This window comes from Daktulosphaira vitifoliae, unplaced genomic scaffold, assembly GCF_025091365.1.
Source record: "Daktulosphaira vitifoliae isolate Bord-2020 unplaced genomic scaffold, ASM2509136v1 Scaffold_2, whole genome shotgun sequence".
Classification (NCBI taxonomy): Eukaryota; Metazoa; Arthropoda; class Insecta; order Hemiptera; family Phylloxeridae; genus Daktulosphaira; species Daktulosphaira vitifoliae.
Genome location: NW_026099573.1, coordinates 12791308 through 12813253, shown reverse-complemented (window position 1 = coordinate 12813253; position 21946 = coordinate 12791308). Strand labels below are relative to the sequence as shown.

The 21946-nt window shown below is 40.2% G+C and overlaps 1 protein-coding gene across 2 annotated transcripts in view; it reads left to right on the top strand.

Annotated features, from left to right (window-relative positions):
• The window catches only part of LOC126900044 (ephrin-A4), a 122748-nt gene that overhangs the window by 45513 nt on the left and 55289 nt on the right, over nt 1-21946 (top strand). Inside the window, exon 1 of one of the 2 annotated variants that reach the window (XM_050675478.1) lies at nt 17963-18108. The exons of the other annotated variant lie outside the window; for it this stretch is intronic. Coding sequence (XP_050531435.1) covers nt 18026-18108 — 83 coding nt within the window. The 5' untranslated portion in view covers nt 17963-18025. Of the gene's footprint in view, nt 1-17962; nt 18109-21946 lie in introns of those variants that run through there. 2 annotated transcript variants of the gene reach the window in all.

Below are 21946 nucleotides of genomic sequence, written 5' to 3'. Positions count from 1 at the left end.
AAAAAAAAAAAAAAAAAAAAAAAATGCTATAACTATTACACTTTATGATCTTAAATTATTACTGCAACTGTTTACAAACGCTTATTCATTATAAAACACATAATTTTAAAGAAACCCGTGAAACTTTTTTTTGAAAAATTATTAAAGTTGTGTTACCAAAGAATTCTTAGTACCATTTTATCATTTCCAGTGTTTTTTTTTTCTTGTCAAACATTACAAGTTTGTTTTTCATGACTCGTTGATTAAATTCATGCGCAACGCCGATGAAAAATGACATAACATCGTTGAATAGGAGGTGGACACGTCAGATTACTTGTTCGTATTAAGTTTCACCTTTACTTAGTGTATTTGAAAATTATGTGCGGGAAAATCGTGAACTGGAGGTTAGCCGTGTGTAAAAACTCAAGAGTTTCTTTCCTCTCCCGGTCGTACCTACGGTGGGTGTCTCTTGCTGTGTACGAGTACATCTACCGATCAGCACTTACAAACACACACGATTACCCGACCGTATCGTCGTGGACCATGGCCGGGAAGTGTAACGGTAACTGTGATTTGATTGGCTTAGGAAATACAAAAGAAGAGATATTTGTTTATTTACTTTTCTTCGGCGGTAGTTTTCAATATTGAAAATACATTTTCTTGGACTTGGTCGAAAAAATCGTCGGGGAGGTTCCTCCGTAGATGTTGAACAAACAATGTGTACTAGGGTGTAAGCTGATATCGGGGAATCGTTCTTGAAAAACAAAAAGAACGGTGCGCGCCGAGAAGGGGTAGCGAGAGTTATCGATTTTCATTAGTTTTTCGACAACGAGAAATTTCTCTAAAGAGGGGGTGTGCCCGAGTTTCTTTCTCTTTAGTGGTTTCGGACAAAAGACTCTTAAAATTACTGGTATTTTTACCGTGCATAATTGTTTTCGTGGAAAGCTTACGCCTGGCGTTAACTACAGCATCAAAGCGCCCTTGTATATATATATATATTTTGGTATATTAAATTTAGTAGTTGGTTATTGTGGTTTGGCATTATTATAAAGCGCAGCTGAAATCCGCGCTGTGCCGTCGGTTTTAGGCGATCATTGCTATTGTGTGCGAGGTGTAAACGAAGGGCCTGAGAGTCTATTGTTTTTCCCATTCACTCGGTACGATATTGTACACGGCGGCTGCATGAATGAACGTCTAGTTGGCGCGTTAAAAAATAAAAAATCAAGATTTACAAAGCCGTGCTAAACTTGATTCACGTACAAAAAATGTCCGTTTATTACACTTTATTGTATGGAACTTGCTAGGCGCGGTTTTGTTTGTTTTTCTCAAATAACAGGAATTTACCAAGCTCGTTTGACTATTATGGCTGCCTACTGTTGTAATGGCGACAGCGGCTATTGATCATTGAGCACAAAACATACAGTATGGCGTGTACAATATAGAAACAAACTTTAAAAACATTGACCGGCTTAAAATAATTGATGTGCTGTCTGGAAAATTGTTTGGTTATTGAAAAATCGAATTTCATCGAGTGTTTGTTCTGCGTGTACGGGTCATTCATAATGCATTTCGCCCTCAATGCAGCAGGGAACTGTCAGTAAGCTTTTGATGTACAACAACGCAATCATATTATATATGGCGTATACAGTATGTTGAAATTAAACATAACTACTATACTCTGTTATAGTATCAATACGAGATTCTGCGGTTCGTTTTAAATTGCGATCATAGGTTTGCTCAGTGTTAATCGATATTATTATAAAATAAAAAATTTTTTTTATACATTTAAGTCCAAGCGCGTCACCGGCTCAATCATTTTTTCCCCCTCGCCGTCTATTCTTTATGTGCGAATCATTCTTAAGGTAATAACTTATTCCAAAAGCGTACCCTAAGGATAGCGCGTGGCCGTATAAAGTTTTTCTCGACGCATAAGGTTTGAAACTTATTTGTGCATACATTATTTATTTTCTAAAAGTAATTTTTCTATTACTTAGATAGTGTTCCACTCTCAAAGAATATAAGACGAGAACGTTAATAAATAAATTTGAATTGTGAATAACAATGAAAAATAAATATTAAATCAGATATTTGAGTTTATTCACTAGTGATTTCAATAAAAAATACTGCGTTCTCCTTACAATCGCGTGTGTGCTACAAAAATGCGAGTTCAATAATCTAAATCGTTTCCTTTCTTGGGGTCAACGCGGCCTCAAGATTAGCGTCTTGGGAGACCGTCGATTTTGTTTTTTGTTACCGTCTACGAATTTCTGTTAAATACAAAAAAAATGATTTTTTTAAGACAAACATTGTATTGTTTTGAGATAAATGCAACGCTGTATGTGAAATGCGCTCGATTGCATTCCGTTCAGTATATTATAAAAGCCACAAGGCATATGGATTGTTACAATACGCTGCTGAATTTGCTTTGTAAGGCTTTAAACACAATAAGACTGTACAATGGTGTAAAATTTTGTCACCCAGTCGGTCAGTACTTAATTCATTTTTTTTTACACATTAAAAATATCCATAGAAAGAAAATTTACTTTCACGAATTGTAATGAGCATCGTTTTGTAGTATTCAACCGTTATATGTTTACATTGTTGTTAGAAAGGAATTTATAAAAAAAAAAAAAAAGGTTCGGTTAAGTTATTTATTATTTTTTTACTGACGTATATACGTAGTTTCCGCGAATGCAAGCCATCGATCTGTGTTCGCGATGTTAACCCTTTCCTTCATTTGTCTGTGTGTTGTGTATAAAAAATATGGAGGCACAAAACGAACTGGACCGAGGAAAGCAATAAACATAGCAATAACCACTGGGTTTTTAGAGGGCATGAAGCGTATATACCCTGAAAATGTCTTCCGTATCGCATGTCTGTGTCTAAGGTCGCTTTTATTATCATTATTTGGCTCTCGCGGCAGGACATTAGGAATCCGGAAAGGTTCAGTCACGGTACAGAAAAACCTTTACACGTTATGTACTCAGTAACCGTAATGGTAATAAATTTTCCATTTGTCGCCGGACTCTGCAGGTACAACCGGACGCCTCTTTTTGTTCCGCACCATGTGAACACGTAAGAGTATTTTGTACGATTTAATAAAAAACGTCGTACAAACGAGTGAAATAAAGGAACGAAATGCGACGCGAGACACTTCTGTTGACGTGCAAACATTGTTTTAAATACTCGAAAGTATTTTGCTCGGACACATGCTCCGTTACTAATGAACTTGTAACTGGGATTTACTGTTATAATTTTGCCGTGAAACAACAATAACCACCTAAATGACGGATAGTAGTGCGACAGTCTTTTGTTTCGAGTACTCTTTTTTGTCGCTAAATCCATTGGATTAGTTTGGATTCTCGCAGACTGATGAAAACACTCGATAGGTCTCTGCGTTCGTAAATGACTTAAAACTTATGGCGTACGAGTCGTGTACACTGATCGGACCGTTTTCGGAAATCCGTTTACAGGAGAGAGCGACTGCTAAGTGGCCGCGTGCGCTGCATCGTTAACCTCGACTCCCCCGAATTAATGTTTTTACTTATTTTCTCCTCTAAGGGTGTTGACCAACGTGATTAATGGGCAGTCGCGCCGTTTTCCCTCTCTGCAGACCTTTTAACGCTCAACTTAATCAGCGCCTCCGGGCTGTTTAAAATATTTCTCTTTTTTGCGTTTTTCACCCTCTCGCCGTATCGGTACAACATTAACATAATTAAACGCGTTTTTAACGGCAAAAATTAAATACGTCATTAATGCCCCGCAATAGACATCGAGTGGAAAAAACCCGTTCACGGTGCAGATTTTTGTATCGACATATCCGCTGTGAAAATCTTTCTTTTTACGTAAACTCGTGAACGTCCCACCAGCGTGTTTTAATTAACGATCTTTATTGTGCCGCCAATATGGTCAGAGGATCGTCAAAAATTCTACAAAACTACTGTTCCGTAGAAACAATGACCAAGTCGAAGGTCTGACCGATTTCCGCGTGTTTTCGTGTGATGATAATATTTTGGTATTTTTGGATTTTCATTAATTGTGCCGTGTAGAAATCATCAAAATTTCAACGTAAAACAAGAAAGTAAGTGTTGCGATGCGTGAAAACTTCGACGGCCGATGATAAGAAGACGCGCATTCCATTCGTTTCGCGTTCATATTTAACGCGACCGCGTGTTTGTCGGACTCAAACTTGTTTTTTCCCCGCCGTCCGTTTTTTATTAAGTGTACCGTATAAATCCGCGGCATGGGTACGGTCTCCCAGGTGTAAGACAACGGATAGTATGTGCAGCCTACACCGGCTTGGCCACATAGTGTATCTTCTAATATCCGTCTGAGAAACGGTAGACGTGTACAAGAAAACAAGAAACAAGCATCGGTAAAATTATATGTGAAAACGTCGGATTAAATTGTTTTTGATGAATCCAAAGACGTTCTTGGGTAATTACAAAATGTGTACAATTAATAACCGACCGACCGCCCGTACTTACATGCCCATTTATTTTTATCATTATTATCTCGCCTATAACTGGTCTCTGGTCGGTATTAAAACTGGAATAAAAAAAAAACTGTCCACCGTGTGATCGTTTTAATCCCGAACGGAATAGCTCTGCATTCAAACGAATATCAGTTACAATATAAATCTAACGCCGAGGCCATTTCTCGATTTAATCAAGTTTCATGTGAAAAGACTTGGTTCAGACGAAAATTATATTTCGTAAAAACAACGTCGATGAAATTTGGCTGCTAAAAGACTCAACTCAACCGGTAGGCGTTGAGGTTCTCGATTCCGTCGTGTTTGGTTAATAAGATTTTTTCGACCTCTCCGACACAAGTAAAATGCTTTTAGAGAGGCCGCTAAGCATAAACTAATAAATGATAAACATAATGATAATAGTACAATATAGCGTAACAAAAATAAAAAACAACTAGAAAAATTGATGAAACATAATAGCGTGAATTATGATTGCATCGGAAAGACCTTAGTGAAATCAACGAATTCATTGTTAATATACAGCCAACAATAATACATTGTCGATAAAAAAACATTTCTATTTGGAGAATAAAAAATTTATCTAGCAGACTAATGTTTTGTTTGAGCAACACGAATACGATTGTTTTAACAATTATTAAAAATTTCAGCTGTGTTTTTTTTTCCCCGGTGTATTATACTTGTACTTCATAGGTATTTTACGATGACGTTCTCTGCGCATTCATTTTGCTCAGTGGCGAATTTCGGTGTATGGCTACAATGTGGTGTTGCTTTTACGACCCTCCGCCTTCGCACCTTTTGAGTGGCGGTGTTTCGGAAAGTCTTGTAAGAAAGAGAAAAGAGTCGCCGCCCGTGTGTGGTGTGCGCTTGTGTACAGTGTATACATATATATATATATATATATATATCAACTTTATGCAGTGATTTATGGCCGCTACCCCACAGATTTCTGATCCTACGCGATACGAGTTCTCCGCCGAGCGAGCTTTTTGACTACGGGCTTATTTTTAATTCCACCCAGTCGCCTTTGTACATCGAGCGCGACATGAGCTCTTCCCATATTTTATTATTATTACTGGAGGCTTATAAGCCTCCGTTTGTGTCGACTCATACCGATAAAGCGTATGTGGAGACGCGTTTTTCGCCCATCACACAACCGTTCAAAGGGGTTTTATCCGAGTAGAACGTCCACGTGTACGATATGTGCTCTTGTCTTCGGTAGACTCGGCATGCCTTTTGGTGGTGGTTTGCACGCGATTCAACGAGTCCATCGGCGTCTGCACTGAAAACGCCAATGCACAATAGTTGTCGGGTAAAAAAATGGACATTTGCGATTCGCAGTCGACACGGTTGACGTATAATATGCGGGAATGTCGTTTGCATTGCATTAAACGTGGGCCGGGTTAACGTCGTGGTGGTGTTCGGTGTATAAACAGAGTGGCTGTGACGACGGACTAGCAGTAGCGGGCGGAATAATTTTGCCGCCGTTATATTATGCACATAAAAAGATCATTTATTAATCGGAACGACTCGCAAAATGTTAAACAACCTCCGGGCCGTGTTTTGAATATCTTATACACATCGGCCGCCCCGCCGTCGCCCTTTATTTATACATCGCCATTCATTATGAACATGTATATATTGTAGTTATTATATAAAATAAATAGGATACATCCGCATAATATAATCATCGCGCGATACGTCATTTTCACTCTATTATTTCCAGTTAATCATTTGGATATGGCGCATTACACTGCTCGACACACAAAATATACATAATATTATTAAAAAACGATCTGTCAACGACGACGACACTTCCCTAGTGAATACGTTTATTTTTTTTCAAATATATTTTTATTTTATTCCGGCTTTCGACGGTCGCATGACGCTTTCAGAGATGATTTTTTTCATACTGTCAACACTTGTTCCGAGTGTTCGCCGCCGATGTGATCGAGAGGCGCCTATTGCTCGCTGGATCTTTAACGCGTTGTCAATTTTGTCAAGTTTTCGTATTTATCAGTGGGGTTTTCGTTTAAACTGAAATGACGGAGTACCGTAGCACGGCAAATAAAAAGTTCCACGCCAATGTCGAGTGGATATTTCGCCGGAAATCACTGGAATCGCACGAAAACCTTTGGACGATTTGTAGTCAGCGATTTATCCTGTGCGTGTCAGTATATAAAAACGTACTGTGTGGTGGCAGTAGGATTTCGTGGAAATGCGGTGGCCTGCGATGCGGAATAGGCGAATTTATGTAACAAAAAAACCAATTTCGACCGATACAACAATAATACGCGCGCGTGCAAACAACAGTAGCCAGTCTGACTCGGTGCTCTTTCCGCTTGCCGTGCACTTTACAATATCATGTGTACAGCTCTGCCCCGTGCAATCCAAAGCGGAATTCACTTACCCGACCGTCGTGAGAAAACCGTATTGTGAAAAAATAACAATTCTCCTACATAATTATCATTAACTCGAAACTCTGCACAATCTCCGCGGGCATCGCACTCGACATTTTCCATCTCTCTGCCCTGCTCCTCTTGGCCATTCTTACAATGTATCTCATAGTTGCCGTGTGGAGCTGCACGCGCCCGAAGAATTCGACACGTAGGGTTCGTATGGAACAATGATAATGACGTGTAACAACGGCGGCGGCGGTAATTATTTTGTGTCTTTTCCGCTTTTCTTATTATTTTTTCCAACTCCTCCTCCGCGTGTGCGTCTAATGGTGTTTCGTTGTTGGCGACGCGGTTGTCGTGACCCATTCGTCGGCGTGACTAATGTTCAGATCATGTGCGCCAATTAGTAACGAACTTATATATACCTCCTCTGGTCGCGCCTATACACACGTACGATACCGGCCCGGTAGTATAAATAATTACCCATTAAACGTTGTTGTAAGCCTCGCAGCATTCGCTCTCTAACGTTCTTAAAACTCCAAGCTCAGGCCACGTGTACTGACATTGTGTAAAATGTAAACTTCTACTGAATACCGTTCTCCGAAATATTCCGGTCAAAACTAACGATTGTCTCTGTCGTCGTGAACTTGTCGCTACTTTGTGTCAGCAGTCATCTAAAACTCCTCTTGTCGTTGTACGATTAACACTCGGGTGTTTATCACGAAATAAATTATACCGGCACTGGGATTAGTCTTAAGAAACGTTTTTTAATCGGTATAAATAAAAAATTCTTAGTTGCGGGCTATCGGTAATTACAAAGTGTATCGATTTAAATGTAATCCATTAGCGAATTGATATTTCCATTATTGAATGGTAATTTGTGTGAAACGTGCCGACGACGACATATTGGAAGCAGAAAATCATGTTAATCAACCGGTTCCTATCGATCTACATCGATATCGATACGGTTCTGATCTACAGTTTAAACGCCATTTTGAAGAGTTTGCGCCCGTGGGCTAAAACGTTTATATTTCTATACAGACCGTTTTGTGGGCTTCGGCTACGGCATAGTACTCACGGCATAGACACGAGTATCATCTCTAGCAGTCGCCACTGTTATTACTATAATTTATTAAACACACGGGCAATTATTATCACTTAATCATTATTTACGACGTCTAATGCCCGGCCACGGTTCTATCATTAACCGTATTGTAAATATTTATTCACCTGTATAATAACGGCAAGATTTATAAGTCCGTTATCAAAGTAAACCACCAACCCACGCGAATAACCGAGTTGATTCTAAATGCGATTTCAGGAGATACATTTTAATTTCTCTTTTTTCGGGCCATTTTATTGATCTAATAAGCGATTTCTATAAAATAAAACACATTCGCAAACGATTTTATTTTCGTGGAAATTAACTACCTGATGTTTTTTTTATACAAAACCGTTCACCGAGTACTTTGGTATTTTAGTGCTTACAATGAACAACACTACCCATTGAGAGGTTCTTTTTACTCGATGTAAAGAGAGCGCGTGTCAAAGAAAAAAATGTACAACTTTTTTTAAAAGATAGTTACACGAGAAAAGAAATAATCATAACAACACGCGAACACAAACTACAACGTATTATTGGTTGTCGTCATAAACCACATTACAATTATTATGTCAAATATAACTCGGCTAAAATATCTTTCTGGTTTATATCAACTCACGAGATAATGGAAATTAGTTATTCTTCTGTGGCGATTCGTTCGTGTTATTGAATGGAAAACAATGTTACTCTTTTCCATTACAAGCTATATCATCCATATCGTTTTTTATATCATTACATTTTAATATGTTTCAACTAAAACGCATAATTTCGATAAAAATTTTTTATTTCATAATACCAAAGTATCCCGTGGAGCTGTTGCGCGTGCAATGTTGGTAACGTCGTTTAAATGATCTAAAATGAAATGTTTTAACTGCACCTCTCACGTATCATATTAGCAAAACAATATATTGTTCATAAACTGTGGCGTTTATTAACAGTGTTAGTCGTTTAACTTGCTAAAACATTGCTGCCGCCGACCGGTCTATCTGCCGCTGTTGATAGGGTTTTGTTTTAATAAGATTTTCTGTCTTAGGCCCTATTGGAATTTAATCATTGTTACTCGATGTTATTTAAACGTTTCTGTGGTGAAGTAAAAAATCTCACGGTGAAACTTTACTAATTATTGATTTTTTTTTTCTCGCGGTGCCACTGTTTTCTTTATTAGCAGGAAATTTCATGTCGACGAGTTTTGAATAACAAATTATTTTTCTTTCTGTATATCTGTTGAACTTCTCTCCGATACTAATGTATGTAAATCGGTTGTTTATACCAAACGGCGTCCATTCGACAATATTTTCGATGGTATCGCTATTCGGCGTTATAAAAAAAAAAAAAAAAATCCACGATGGTTGTGTTTTACTTAAGGGGAGAAAAGAATTGGCTCAGTTTCAATTTGCATAACGAAAACAAAAAAAAAGTGAAATAAAAAAGCCGACTGCGAATCGAAACTAATTAACGACTTTTATCGATATTTAGATATGAAAAAATGTACTCATCAACTCGACATTTACAAAAATATCTAATTACGAATAACCGTTAGTGTGTTTTTAATTTTTCATTATTAATTTTGCGACCGCGATAGCAATCTGGTAAAATATTTGCTGTCTCTTCGTGGTGGAATATTAAATAAATAACTGCAAATTAAAAACGTTTATCACTAGATCAACAGAATTTCTCTGGACGTTAGATTTAAAAAAAAAAAAAAAATTATCCGCCGTTATTTTAGTTGCCGTGTCGTTTTAAATCGTGTATTCGACAGTATAATTGATCAGTCCAGTGTTTTTTGTGCACGTGTCCAGTGACAATTATTCATAATTCACGTGTAAACGCAAGACCGGTCCGCAAATTTTCGCTGTTCTCGAACGAGAATCATCGGAATGAATGTGTCGGTCGTTTTGTACTGGACACTGTAAACCGTTCAACAAAGTCGGAGTGTGCAGTTATTTTAATATTAGGGTGTATCCGGAGACCGGTGAGCGCCGTGTTCTCGTCGGGATATCCATTGGTATGTGACGCTTACGGATGACGAATAGGGGGCGGGAGCGCGGTAGGAAAATCCCGATCGAAACCGTCGATAACGCCATCACGTTGGGTGCACACCACACACGGTCCGGTCTTACATACGAGTTGTAAGAAACGAAAAACAACACTACAAAAGCGTAAAAAATGTATAACAGCGTCGGCCATTGCAGACAAATGTTCTGAGCCGCTGCCGTTTCTGTTCGTGTGACGGCACGACTCGCACACCGGCAAATCAGATACGACACGTGTGTCGTTACTGCACACGGTACTCGTCGTGGGTGTGAAAACGACGGGCAGTAAAGTTTTCTGAATTCACGTCGCGGCGTAGTTGTTATTATTATTGTGTTATTTGGGATGTGCCCACTGAACGGGGCGACCGGTCCGCCGCCGCAGCCAATTAGTGTCTGCGCCCGCGGACGATTAAAACTAAATTACCGAAACCCGGCCGTACACGCTAATGCGGCGCACTCGGCCAGCCGCTGGACACGGTATTTGTTTTTGATTATCAATATTTTCACTGTCCGACGGAACGTGTTATTATTGTTGAATTAGTCGGTCAAATGATAATCCGCCGTTCGAGCTGACGGCCAATTTCACGTGTCGTGTACCAGGCGGCTCACGGCGTTTCCAATCTACCGGAAATCGGCAATCGTCCGACGCAATCGGATATAATATTCCGAAAAATGTGCAAATCACCGTGGCGGCCGTCGTCTCTTATTGCTGCCGTAAAAGCGGTCGTGGCCAGTCGATATTTATCAGCGTTCGGGGGCCGTCATTTATTATTCATCATCATCGTCATCATCGTACGTCAAAATATTTTTCCCAAAACGAGATACGCGCTCGGTCGATTATTATTCGAGCGAGCGGCGTGTGTGCACCACACCGGTGCGCGCAGTGTTGTGGTGTTGGACGATGGGAACAAAGACCGAGCGCGTTACCGAAGAAATACCGTAACGGAGGAGAGTGGTCGGCGGAGGTGCGTNAGACCGAGCGCGTTACCGAAGAAATACCGTAACGGAGGAGAGTGGTCGGCGGAGGTGCGTCGGGGTTTGAGGAGAGCGAGAGGGACGACAGAACGTGTGTTCGCCACCCATCCGGGCCGGTCGTTCGGACGCCGAGATTAATCTGTTTCCAACAAGAACCGCGCCGCGCCCTCGTGTTTCTAAAATGAAATATCGTCTATGACGTACCAAACGCATAACAACAATAACGTACGTCGTCGTGTCACTGCTGTGTCGTGTACTCGCAAACGGTTCGTCGTCGTCGGCTTGTTGGCGGCCGTTCCACGCGCGATTCTGATCTCGTTCGAAGACGACACCAGATATTTTTATTTATCGTTCGCGCGAGTGTTTTTTTTTTTATCTGAAACGTCCGTTGTAGTCTTACCGTTTGCCGGGCGACATCGATTAGTTTTGCAAACGACATATTTTTACTGTCGGCCGACAGTAATTAATCGTGTAATCGTTCCAATCCGAAAACGATAAATAACGATTTCACGAGGACGATAGGGGGGGGGGGATGGGCCTGTTCCTTATTCGAACACAATTGCGGAATTAATCGTTTTTTGATTGAATAGATTTTGCTGTGCGAGTTTAGGTTTTGTGCGAACCCGCGGCGGCCCATCGACAAAGTTAGTCGTTGTAAATTTCTATGACGTTACTCGGATCTTAGAGCGCAGACCCGCATCTGCCCCTCCCCTCCCCCCGGTCGTCGTACGGTCGCAGATTGGCCCAAAGGAATTAACGATTTGTGTTTTCGACGGCCGTCGTTGATGTACGTCTGTGCGACCGACAGACGCCGAAAAAAACTGCGGGAAACGTGTTGGCGTAAATTAAAGCGTGAAAAAATAATAACAATAAATTACGAGGTTAATAAAAAATACACCGACGACGTTTGAAAAACTTCGGTTGGGTTGGAAAACGACGGCACCTCATCTCAGTGTCCAAACTGCGTATTGACTATTTGTCTAATACGCTTATTGAAATATAGACTCCCGCGGGCCGTGAAACCAGAAATTCGATTTGTCCGACACATTGGCCTTAACTGGCAACGTATTAGCCGCCGCCAATGATAAATCAATAATATTATAATTATAATTTTTTTTTACCTTCCAAATGTAATTGTTCCATTTGCTGTTGTACGCAATCGTAATATTAATTCGTACGTTGAAAACGCAACGACCGTTATCGACGTCAATATTTAAAAAAAAATATATGTATATATGGTTTTTATTGTACGCTCTCCGCTGCCATTGGACGACCACGCAAAAATCGTTTAAAACGCGTCCGTCCATTGAATTTAAAACATGTTATTGTTTTCGTAATTTATTTCAATAGCTTTTGACGTTAGCAACGATTTTTTTTTATATCGTTCGTTCTAATTAAAACTTGAGTCTCGCGAGTTTATTTATTATCGTTTGACCTCAAACCAAAACCAAATCTCTAGTGTATATTATCGTCGTCAGAAGTTCGACGGGAAATCTTCATAATCCTCCGGTATCAGTTTATTTTACACTCTTCGAATTAAGACTTTCGAATAATTACCGACCGTTGTCACTTATCATATCGATACAGTTTTGATATTTTCTGTCGAGTGTCAGCCGTACGCGAAGCTTTATCAACATGTTGACGGTATGCAAATTTTCTGTCTGTCCGTCGAACGCGTCTTTATCAAAAAACACACTAGTTTACGTTCGCGTCACATACGTCTCGGTTTGTAAGTTCTCTCTTTTTTACGGAGTTCAATACCCATCGAAAATAAACGAATATTTTACTAATCGTGTAGAGTAGTTTTGGAACATGGTTGTTTTCTAATACGTTGTCACTGACGTTATTCGTTTCGTTATTGAAGTGTCACTTCAGAAATCTTCCATTGTTTTTCTCGAGTCTACAAACAACAATAACGTTATTTGTACCTAAGTTTACCGAGATTCTTTACTTTAAGTACACGTGTATCGAGTAATGCTCAAAGCAAGAATAGTATAAAACACGATTGTGCTGTGAATTTCCTCATGAATCTCCTCTCAGTTGGCGGTAAAGTTTTTCGAAAAAACGACCGAGTAAAAATCCTACGAGCGGAAAAAAATATGTCTATTTCCATTGGTTATTAAATTAGGATTGCTACCTAATATATTTTATTCAATAGGCAAATACGCAGTAAATATTGAAGAGCATACGGCCAATTATAACAATGTTACCATATTGGTATCGAATCGATAATGTTTATTTTTTTAGCATTTCGATCGTGTGAACTCGTACGGAATAACCGAAGGACGACCTCTACAATAATATTATATCGTTAGGCTATTAATATAACTGGAAAGCCATCGAAATAATTCGCCTCCTAATAGAACCAGAAAGATTATCGTCGGTCGAATAATTGGATTTCTATTCTTCCTTCGCAATCCATCGGTCGGGAAAGTATTTTTTTTCAGTCCAATAAGATGTTGGCGGCCGATCGGATTTTTTTTTTAAACAAATATTTATACAGAAATAAGTCAATTCGTACGATAATCTCAAGTCACGACAACTATATTTATTATCAACAACGCACACGTGTCTAAGTTTAATGGGCCAAGTCTTGTGCGTCCCTCTGTAAGTCCCGAGAGATCGGTCTATCATATTATGTTAGTAGAAATGGCTTCTCATGAAAAAAAATAATAATATATAAAACGCGTACGAGTAAAAGACCCGTTTAGAATCCGGTGAACAATGTGACTAATAAAAAGAACGGTTCCTTTATTATTACGTTTTTTTGTGTCAGTCGTATTGATTTGTGCAAATAATTCCAGTGTATTGTATTATAGCAATTGGTCAGCTGCAGGTCAAAATGTGTACAACAATACATTTGGAGTATTTTCGACAGTCACAATGTAAATTTTACGGTCTGTATGATTCCTTAAAAGGAATCTCGTGGAATGTCTTCATAAAACGCTCTCTCGGCGGAGGATGACATCAATGATCAATAAATATCTCTAGAGTGGAACGAATAAAAAATAAAACGGCGCGAATCTCACTCGTGAAAACTTGCACGTTATTTTTTTTTATATCTTCACTACAACGCGTGTTGTTTTCGCCCAACTCACAAAATCCGGTCCATTAGTTTCGTCGCGGACCACAATAATTGTTTTCTCGAGCTATGGACTCGCCCCGCCGTCTATGACGCGTCTGACATATCTGTCTGCACCTATTCTCGCCATTGTTGTTCCGCTGTCCCTTTGTTGTTTTATAACTATTTTTTTTTTTTTTTTGTTTTGTTTCGTATAATGCCTAGGAAATTCGAGAGAATAAGGGGCGAAAACAGTGCGTGTTGTGTGTAGAGGAACACGCGTAGAACAAAACGCGTCGCTATAGTGTTAAAGGGGGTGGGAGACGAAGCAACTCGGTCTTGAGTGCACCGTCGGCTATGCACATCAGTTCAGGGTAACACCGAGACTCTGGAGGGTGACACCGAAGACCAGGAGAGAATAGCGCATTTCTTCCGACACGTCGACATGCTCAATAATACTTTTGTCCCCTCCCCCCCCCCAGTGGATATTGCGCGTGTGTAATTGAATATTAATGGTCGGTCATGAGAATAGGATATAACGTTGGCATTTGAACTGTGGTCGTAGCACGTATCTATGTTTTTTTAAATCATAGAGCACACAAGCCCGCCGGTGGTGGTTATCAATTCGGCGCGGTGTGTCGTGTGACTCGATGTGATCTTGCATCGTGTGCAACGGTAATAACAATAATATTTTATTTGCCCATTTATTATAGGCGCGCGTGTGTAAACTTTGGGTGTGATTTTTTTCTCGCCGATGAGTACGCAAGAAATGATCGATAATAACGTCTTGCGGCCTGTGATTATGTTTTTTTAAATAACTCTGTTTATGTGCGTAAACCTTAACGTTCATCTCGCGCCTCGTTCATTGTCCATTCGACGAACCTCATTTGCCAGCGTTGTGTACTGTTATTTTTTTAGGAATCCGCGCGAGCTCCTAAACGGTACACCGAGGCACTTGTAGCGGCGGGCGAACGTAACGACTTGCACAACGTTTCCCCAGTAAAAGGTACACGGCGAAATTCAGGTCGGCGTCGCCGCTAAAAAACCGTTATGGCACTCGGTCCAGACGATTTACAACTTTTTCTCTCCGATATCGTGTTTTTTTTCAAATGTCCCTCGTAAATCCTCGCCGTGTAATGCGTACGCGTTATTTATGGCCAACAGTAAAAACCGCGGCCGAGACGATTTTCGGACGAGCAATAATTTTCCGGACGCTCACCAGGTTGGCCACTACGCGCTGGTGGTGCATATTGAAATATTGTACCGTGCGGTCTCTCCCGCGTTGGGTTTGGCCAGCCAACGGTACCGCGTACCACCAGACATCACGCGAACACGGTGCGGACGGTGTTTTGTGCGTTGCGTATGGTTTTTTTTGGCAACGGTTCGGCTACCCATAAATCTCCGGCGGTGTTTGTTTTGGTTGAAAACGTACCCGCCGGTGGTCTCGACGACAATTTGTTCGATATTTCGCGGCCGGCCAGATTTATACTTCCTTACCCGGAAAACAACCGCGCGACGTGTTCAGCGGCGGCCAGACTTGATTTCTTCTTGTGTTTTTTTTTCCCCGCGCTCATAAACAACCCGTCGCCACTCGTGAACTCGTGTTCGGCGCGTAGGCAAATGACCTTTTTATTAATTACCCCAATGTACGAGCGGCGATAAAAAACAATAATGATTTGTCGCCGTAGTATCGCGTTTTTGGCCGGTACTCGTTTGCGGCATAATTTACTGTTCGGCGACGGTCGGCGTATTAATTATTTCCGTTTAAGGACAATGCCATAAACCGTGTGCAATAAATCGTTTTGGTGATATCTTGTGCGCAACGCTCCACTGGAAAAAAGTAAAAAAAAAACAAACAAACAATAATATTCGGTGCAGTGTACGCACACTCGTGCACGGTTAACGGACCGTCACAAAAGGGCATTGGAATTCCGGAGCGAGTGTCTTATGAAAAACGACTGGCGTAGGCCAACGACGTTTGCTAAGTTGTTATGTATACTTGACATAAAACGTTGTATAAATTAATTATACGGAAATAATACAAAAATAACGTCGAATAGATTTTTTTATTGTTACTTTTGGTGACGTCTAGTCGAGCCGTTGTTTTTATTCGCTGCCGGCAGCGGAGTGGCGGACACGCAAAATCTGGTGCGTCTTTTTCGCAGTGTCGTCGTCATCGTTATTATTATTATTATTACACTGCTATCGTCGTTATCATTGTTATTTTTTTCACGATTCTACATATAAGGTGCACAATATACAGACTCGTAATGTTTATAAAAAAACGGAGCGCGCGTCGCAGGGGATAACCATTAGAGTCGAGTGTGCGGTAAACGCTTAGAAGGATTCTTGGCGCGTGGGAGGGGGAGACGCGGAAGGTTTATTGCGTCACATGTATGGAAGCTTAATTTCCTAGAGCCTTTGCAGTTTTAAGAAAAAATCGGACGATAAAAACGACGACGTATTTAGGCGGGTGGTTTTACGACCGGCACACGGTAGTAAAGTGCTCGTGGATGCAGACCCAGGGGCGGTAAATTTTATATGCCAGAAGATCTGCCGCCAAGTGTTGTAATAATTCAGCGCTTAGAGTGGCTCCCTCGTTCTGTTTATGATCAATCGTATCGATGCCACCGTTTTTAATTATTGTCTCGGCATATTACAACTCATTACTTGAAACGCGGTTCATATGCACAGTTGTTAGCGTTCGACATTAATATGTTCAAAGTTTACACGCGTATGCGGCAGACATTAGGCTTGTAATAACATTTTATTATTTTGCTGTAAAGCAAAAGAAGTTTTTTTTTTTTATATCGTCATAATTAATCATTATTGTTACGGAACCAAGCTCGCGAGGATGAGTGTGCGTCCGTGAGGATTAAACGCCGCTTTGTGGGAAATTGCATTGCCGGCAAAAGGAGTTTTTTTTTTTTAATAAATTATTAAAGAGAATCTATTTTTTTCTTTTATGCGCATAGCGAGTGTATGTGTGTTCGTGTTATAAAGTTTACTTTGTCTTGTTCGATGATTGCCACAGTATCTGTTGTGTGTATATATAAGTAAGCTCAGGATCAACTCGTAGGGGCTGTAAGGGAGGGGGACAAGAAGAGAAACAGCTCAGCGTAAATCCTTTTGTCGAAGAAAAAAAAGCCTGCGCGTCTTATAACGAATACACAACAGTATATTGTACTTGGAAGTCATCAGAAAAAGGGGAATGGGTTTGTCAGGATAGAAAAAAAAAATAAAAAAGAGAAGACTAATGAATAATATTAAATTCTCCAGAGCTCGGCCAAGTTGGTGCGGGGGCACACAAATAAGCAATAACGATGCTGATGGGATCGAGGAATGCGGGGGAGGGGGCACGCACTTATTTGTATTTTATATACATTTATATTATATGAACGCAGTCGGCCCTTTTTAGTCTGTTTCGTTTGCTCGTTGTGTACACTAAATTATTTTATACAACCCTTCGGATGCTTTTCTAAACGCCGTACCGAATTATTATTATAACAAATTAAACGAGCTAAAAAACAGCGGAACCCTTTTTAAACATTTACATTACGTGGGCCGCTTGTAACCTAAAAAATTCATGTATACATTACCGATTGCATCAGACGGCGTGTCACGCGGACACGAATAGGAATTTCGCAATGGTAATTGTTGTATCGTTACTATCCGAAAACCGTTTAGGTGCGCGGCGGGCGCAAAAATTAGGCGACTCGTGTCAAACGCGGCCAGTCGCGGTATGATTGATATTGTTTTTGATGTGTTGGCCGCCAATTTCGGCGTTCCGTGTAGTCCGCCACGCGTAAGGAGGTCTAATGTAATGTACGGGGCAGAGTGGGGTGGGGTGTAACGGGCCGATCGAGAAAGAATAATATTTAGAACGCGTTTCCATCACTGTCATTTACTTTCCGTAACAACAACAACAACAGAGGCGGCGTCCGGGCGGATGACAAGCGCAGATACAATAACAACGTAACAGCCATAATGATTTCTATATTATACGGACCGGCGGCCCAACGACGACGCAACGATAATCGCCGGCGTGCGAGTGACTTGCGGGTCAGATTGTAAGTGAACGTAACGCTCTATGAATAATGGGTTCGTAACGAAATTTCGACCGTACGCTTAGCGGAATGAACACCACCACATTAGTGTGCGCTTCTTTTGCCGTGACAATTGCCTATGCAATCCGCGCGCATCGCGTGCAGCGCTACTAATTGTGCCCAACGTCCGTGTGTGACACCGGTAGCCGTGCCACTAATTCCGCGCTGCCAACAGCCGGTTTCTCGTGCCACGGTCGCCGTGTTTTTCATTATTCCGTGTTATTATTATTATTATTATTATTATTACTACGTGTTTGTTGTTCAACGCTAATTAAGATATGTTATCTTTTGTTTTTGCAGGTAAGTACAACGAACGCTGTCGTCTTGTTCTAGTACCCAGTCCGGCAGCCCACAACTTTCACGCCCGCCGCATAAATGCCCTTTTAATAAGTAGGTAACTGTGTGTGACCCTGTTCGACACGATAGCGGATCTCGGCACGGATGTCATGGAAAAAAAAAAACACGGTTTTTTTATTAAAGTTTGTTGTCCTGTGGTGGTGTGTTGTGCGCCTTGACAATACTAGTAGTCGACGTCGTCGTCGTCGTATAGGACTTGGTGTCGACTATGAATTTCAATTAAAATACCGTTGCGGCAGACTCCCTTTGTCAACCAAATGGTATTGTTACTGCTGCGGATGACGCACTCCCCATAGATTATTTTTTGCAAATTAATTCAATGGTTCGGCTAGCGGAGTTTGAGTTATTGCTGTTTATGTTTTCTATGATACATCGTGTGCGCTATAATTAATCATGTGCATACGCGGATAACGTGTCCGTGGGCCGCGATGCGTATTGATTTTTCTTGTAATTTTTTTTTTATCTGTTCACCTCATAAATATCATTTTTCATCTTTATTGTTTTCTATATATATATATATATTTATATTTTATTATACCTGAGCGCAGCGCTGCCATGATGTTGTTTTGTCGTACGATATCTCTCGATCATATTATTTTTATTTGATCGTCGAAACTCGATTTACGTATATTCAAAAAAGTAATAGATTAAATTAGAACGTTCAAATACCGTCTGTCGGTTTTTTTGTTATTATAAATTTTCATTATTCGTGCTGTTAGCTAGCCAAAGTATATCCGTCTTTCAAAGGTCGGTTCCGACATCACCCCCTCTCGTTGTTTCCCACCATCCATTCGAAACTTTTCGCTAAACGAATTGTATGGCGATTGTTATTGACACGCGAGCAGATTGACATGTGCACGTGAAAAAAAAATCGAGAAACTAGCGAAACAATTTGTTTGATATTGTGCAACCTTTGATCTCTTCCAGTTTTTTAATTCGCTCTTTTCCGTACTGTACCTATCCCTTTCATCATAATTAACTGACTGAAGCCTTGCTAAAAATTACTCTTTTACTTGTAGGCGTGACCGGCAAGGGTTTTACCTCAAGAGTTTTTTGATAATTATAGAATTGGAATAGCGCCTTTGACGGTCAGATTAATAATTGTATTTACTCCGACCTTTTCTGGATCCGATAAAGAGGTCCGCGATAAAATATAATCTAGAAAGGTTTCTTTCCTTTTCCCTCGTTCCGTAACATTAGGAAATTGATTTCCATTGGCTTCCGTTAGTGAACTCGTTTTTCAGTTTTTTTTTTTTTTTACACGAGTGAAACTTTTTTCCCCTTTGAAAATATCTTCTCTGCCCTTTCGGCAGGCCTCCGTTTCAAATGCCTGTTGCAGTTGATTAGTATAACTTGCTATGTTATCTACGTACGTTTGATAAACAAAGTTTGCATTTTCCATTGAATATCTGCATCGACGAACTTTAGTATATTGTCGATATCTCTGTTGGGGTTGTCATTTTCGTGAGAGTAATTTTTAAAATTACTTTAAACTCCCGAAAACTGCTTCCAGAAGTTGTTGAACAAAGTCGTTTCGAACTTTATTCACGTTTCATTCGCCGTTAGTTGTGTGACGTGGGCATAATAGGGGAGGGCACGATCGAAGGCACGACCACGTTTTCTCCGGTCTGGATTGTGTACACGTTGTGCCCCTTGTAATGCGTTTGCTGAAACGTCGGATGACCGCAATATCGGGTCATCCGATCTGCAATCCAACGAGTTGACGAGTTTTTTTTATCTTTAATTAAAAACGTATGTTTCAGTTTGCATCAGCTCATTTGCATTCGATAAGCAGACACGATTTTTGTGACTTCATTTTTACCCGGTCGTTATCTGCGCGCACACACCGATATCGCTGTGTCGTTTGTACTTTAACGATCCGACCCGCCTGTTTTTATGCCGCTGGACCTTTTACGCGAAGCACAGACTTTCCATTAACCTATTTAGAAAGTGATCGACAAACGGGCGGAAAAGGTAATTTATCAACGCGTTTGTATTCAATCGACTGATTTTTCGGAGCTCCCGACGGCCTCTCCACTATTTATCATGTGTGTCTTATTTTATGCATTTTTGTCGTTTCACCGGATTTGGTAATGCTTCAATGGAAGACTGCCCGTGGCCTGTGGAAAAACGCTACCAACAATGACCGACCCGTCACACGCCGAAACAATATACGAGTACGGCTTTTGGCTTTTTTAGTATTATCATGTTAACCATAAGTCCGATGCGAAATCCTACATTCACGTATTTTCTATTACACTACCACGTTGCCCAAAATCGCCGTATAGTTCACTGTTATTGATTGGCGCGTATCGCGTACTCTGATTGCCGTTAGAACAACTAGGTATGACAGTAACTAATACTTAATTAATAATTGTTTAACTCGTTGCCAGTTGATTTTGGCAAAAGACAATAGCGTTGTTGAGTTTTATATATCTTTTCCGCCGAGTACGGCAGTCAATCTATTGAAGATATTTTAATATAAACTTCAAAGGATGCAAATTTTGATCACATATATTCGTTTGATACACACGGGGTTGTAATTCGTCTCGATATGTTCTTAAAGGAAATTCCACAAACTCCGTTTGGCGTAAGAAACAAAACCGAGTTTCACTCAGTATGTGTACATTTTGTGAAACAGACTGTTGTTAATTAAACGACATCTTTGTATGCGATTTAAGCATTTGCTTTTGCGTCAACTGCTTTATAATGAGAAGCCTGCTGAAATCGAATACAGACAAATTATTCCAAATTAATTAAAGTAAATTTAATTAAATTTTGTCTAGGAATTTATTATGGCCATCGTTATTAATATTATTTGCCCGTCTGTTTTCATATATTGTGCACACAATCGTGCACTTAAACTGCTTCTATAATTGTGTAAAGTAATGCATTGTACACCAGAGGTAGAAATATTTGACAACCAATGCGCGTACATACGCTTAGGGGTGTACTTAATCAAAGCAGAATTATGTTAATTGTTTAATCATTAAATTTAACTGCCTCGAGGTCAGCGCCATGTGCCTTAAGGTCGAACCCCGTAAAGATTTAAAGATCAACGCGCTCCTCACAATGTTTAGTTGGAACAATCATGTTGGCTTATAATTATATTTTATATTATTCCCAAATATTATGGAGGTGGTAATTATTGTGAAACGAGAAAGAAAACCCGTCTAGTCGATGTTAATTTGCTGGATAACTGGCGGTGAAGAGGTGCAAGAGCATCTTTAATTATGCATGGGCAAAATGCTTTTACCAACAACCAGGACCAAGGTAATTTATGCAAAAGCCGTATTTAGGATTCGGATGTTTGGTTGTAGTCAAAGTTGATCGACGTACGTTAAAAATGCATCATTGTCATCTGAAATGACAAAATAACAAGGTAACCTTTTCACCCTTCTGTTTTATATTATTCATTGTCACCAGTTCTTTTATAGTGCAGTTT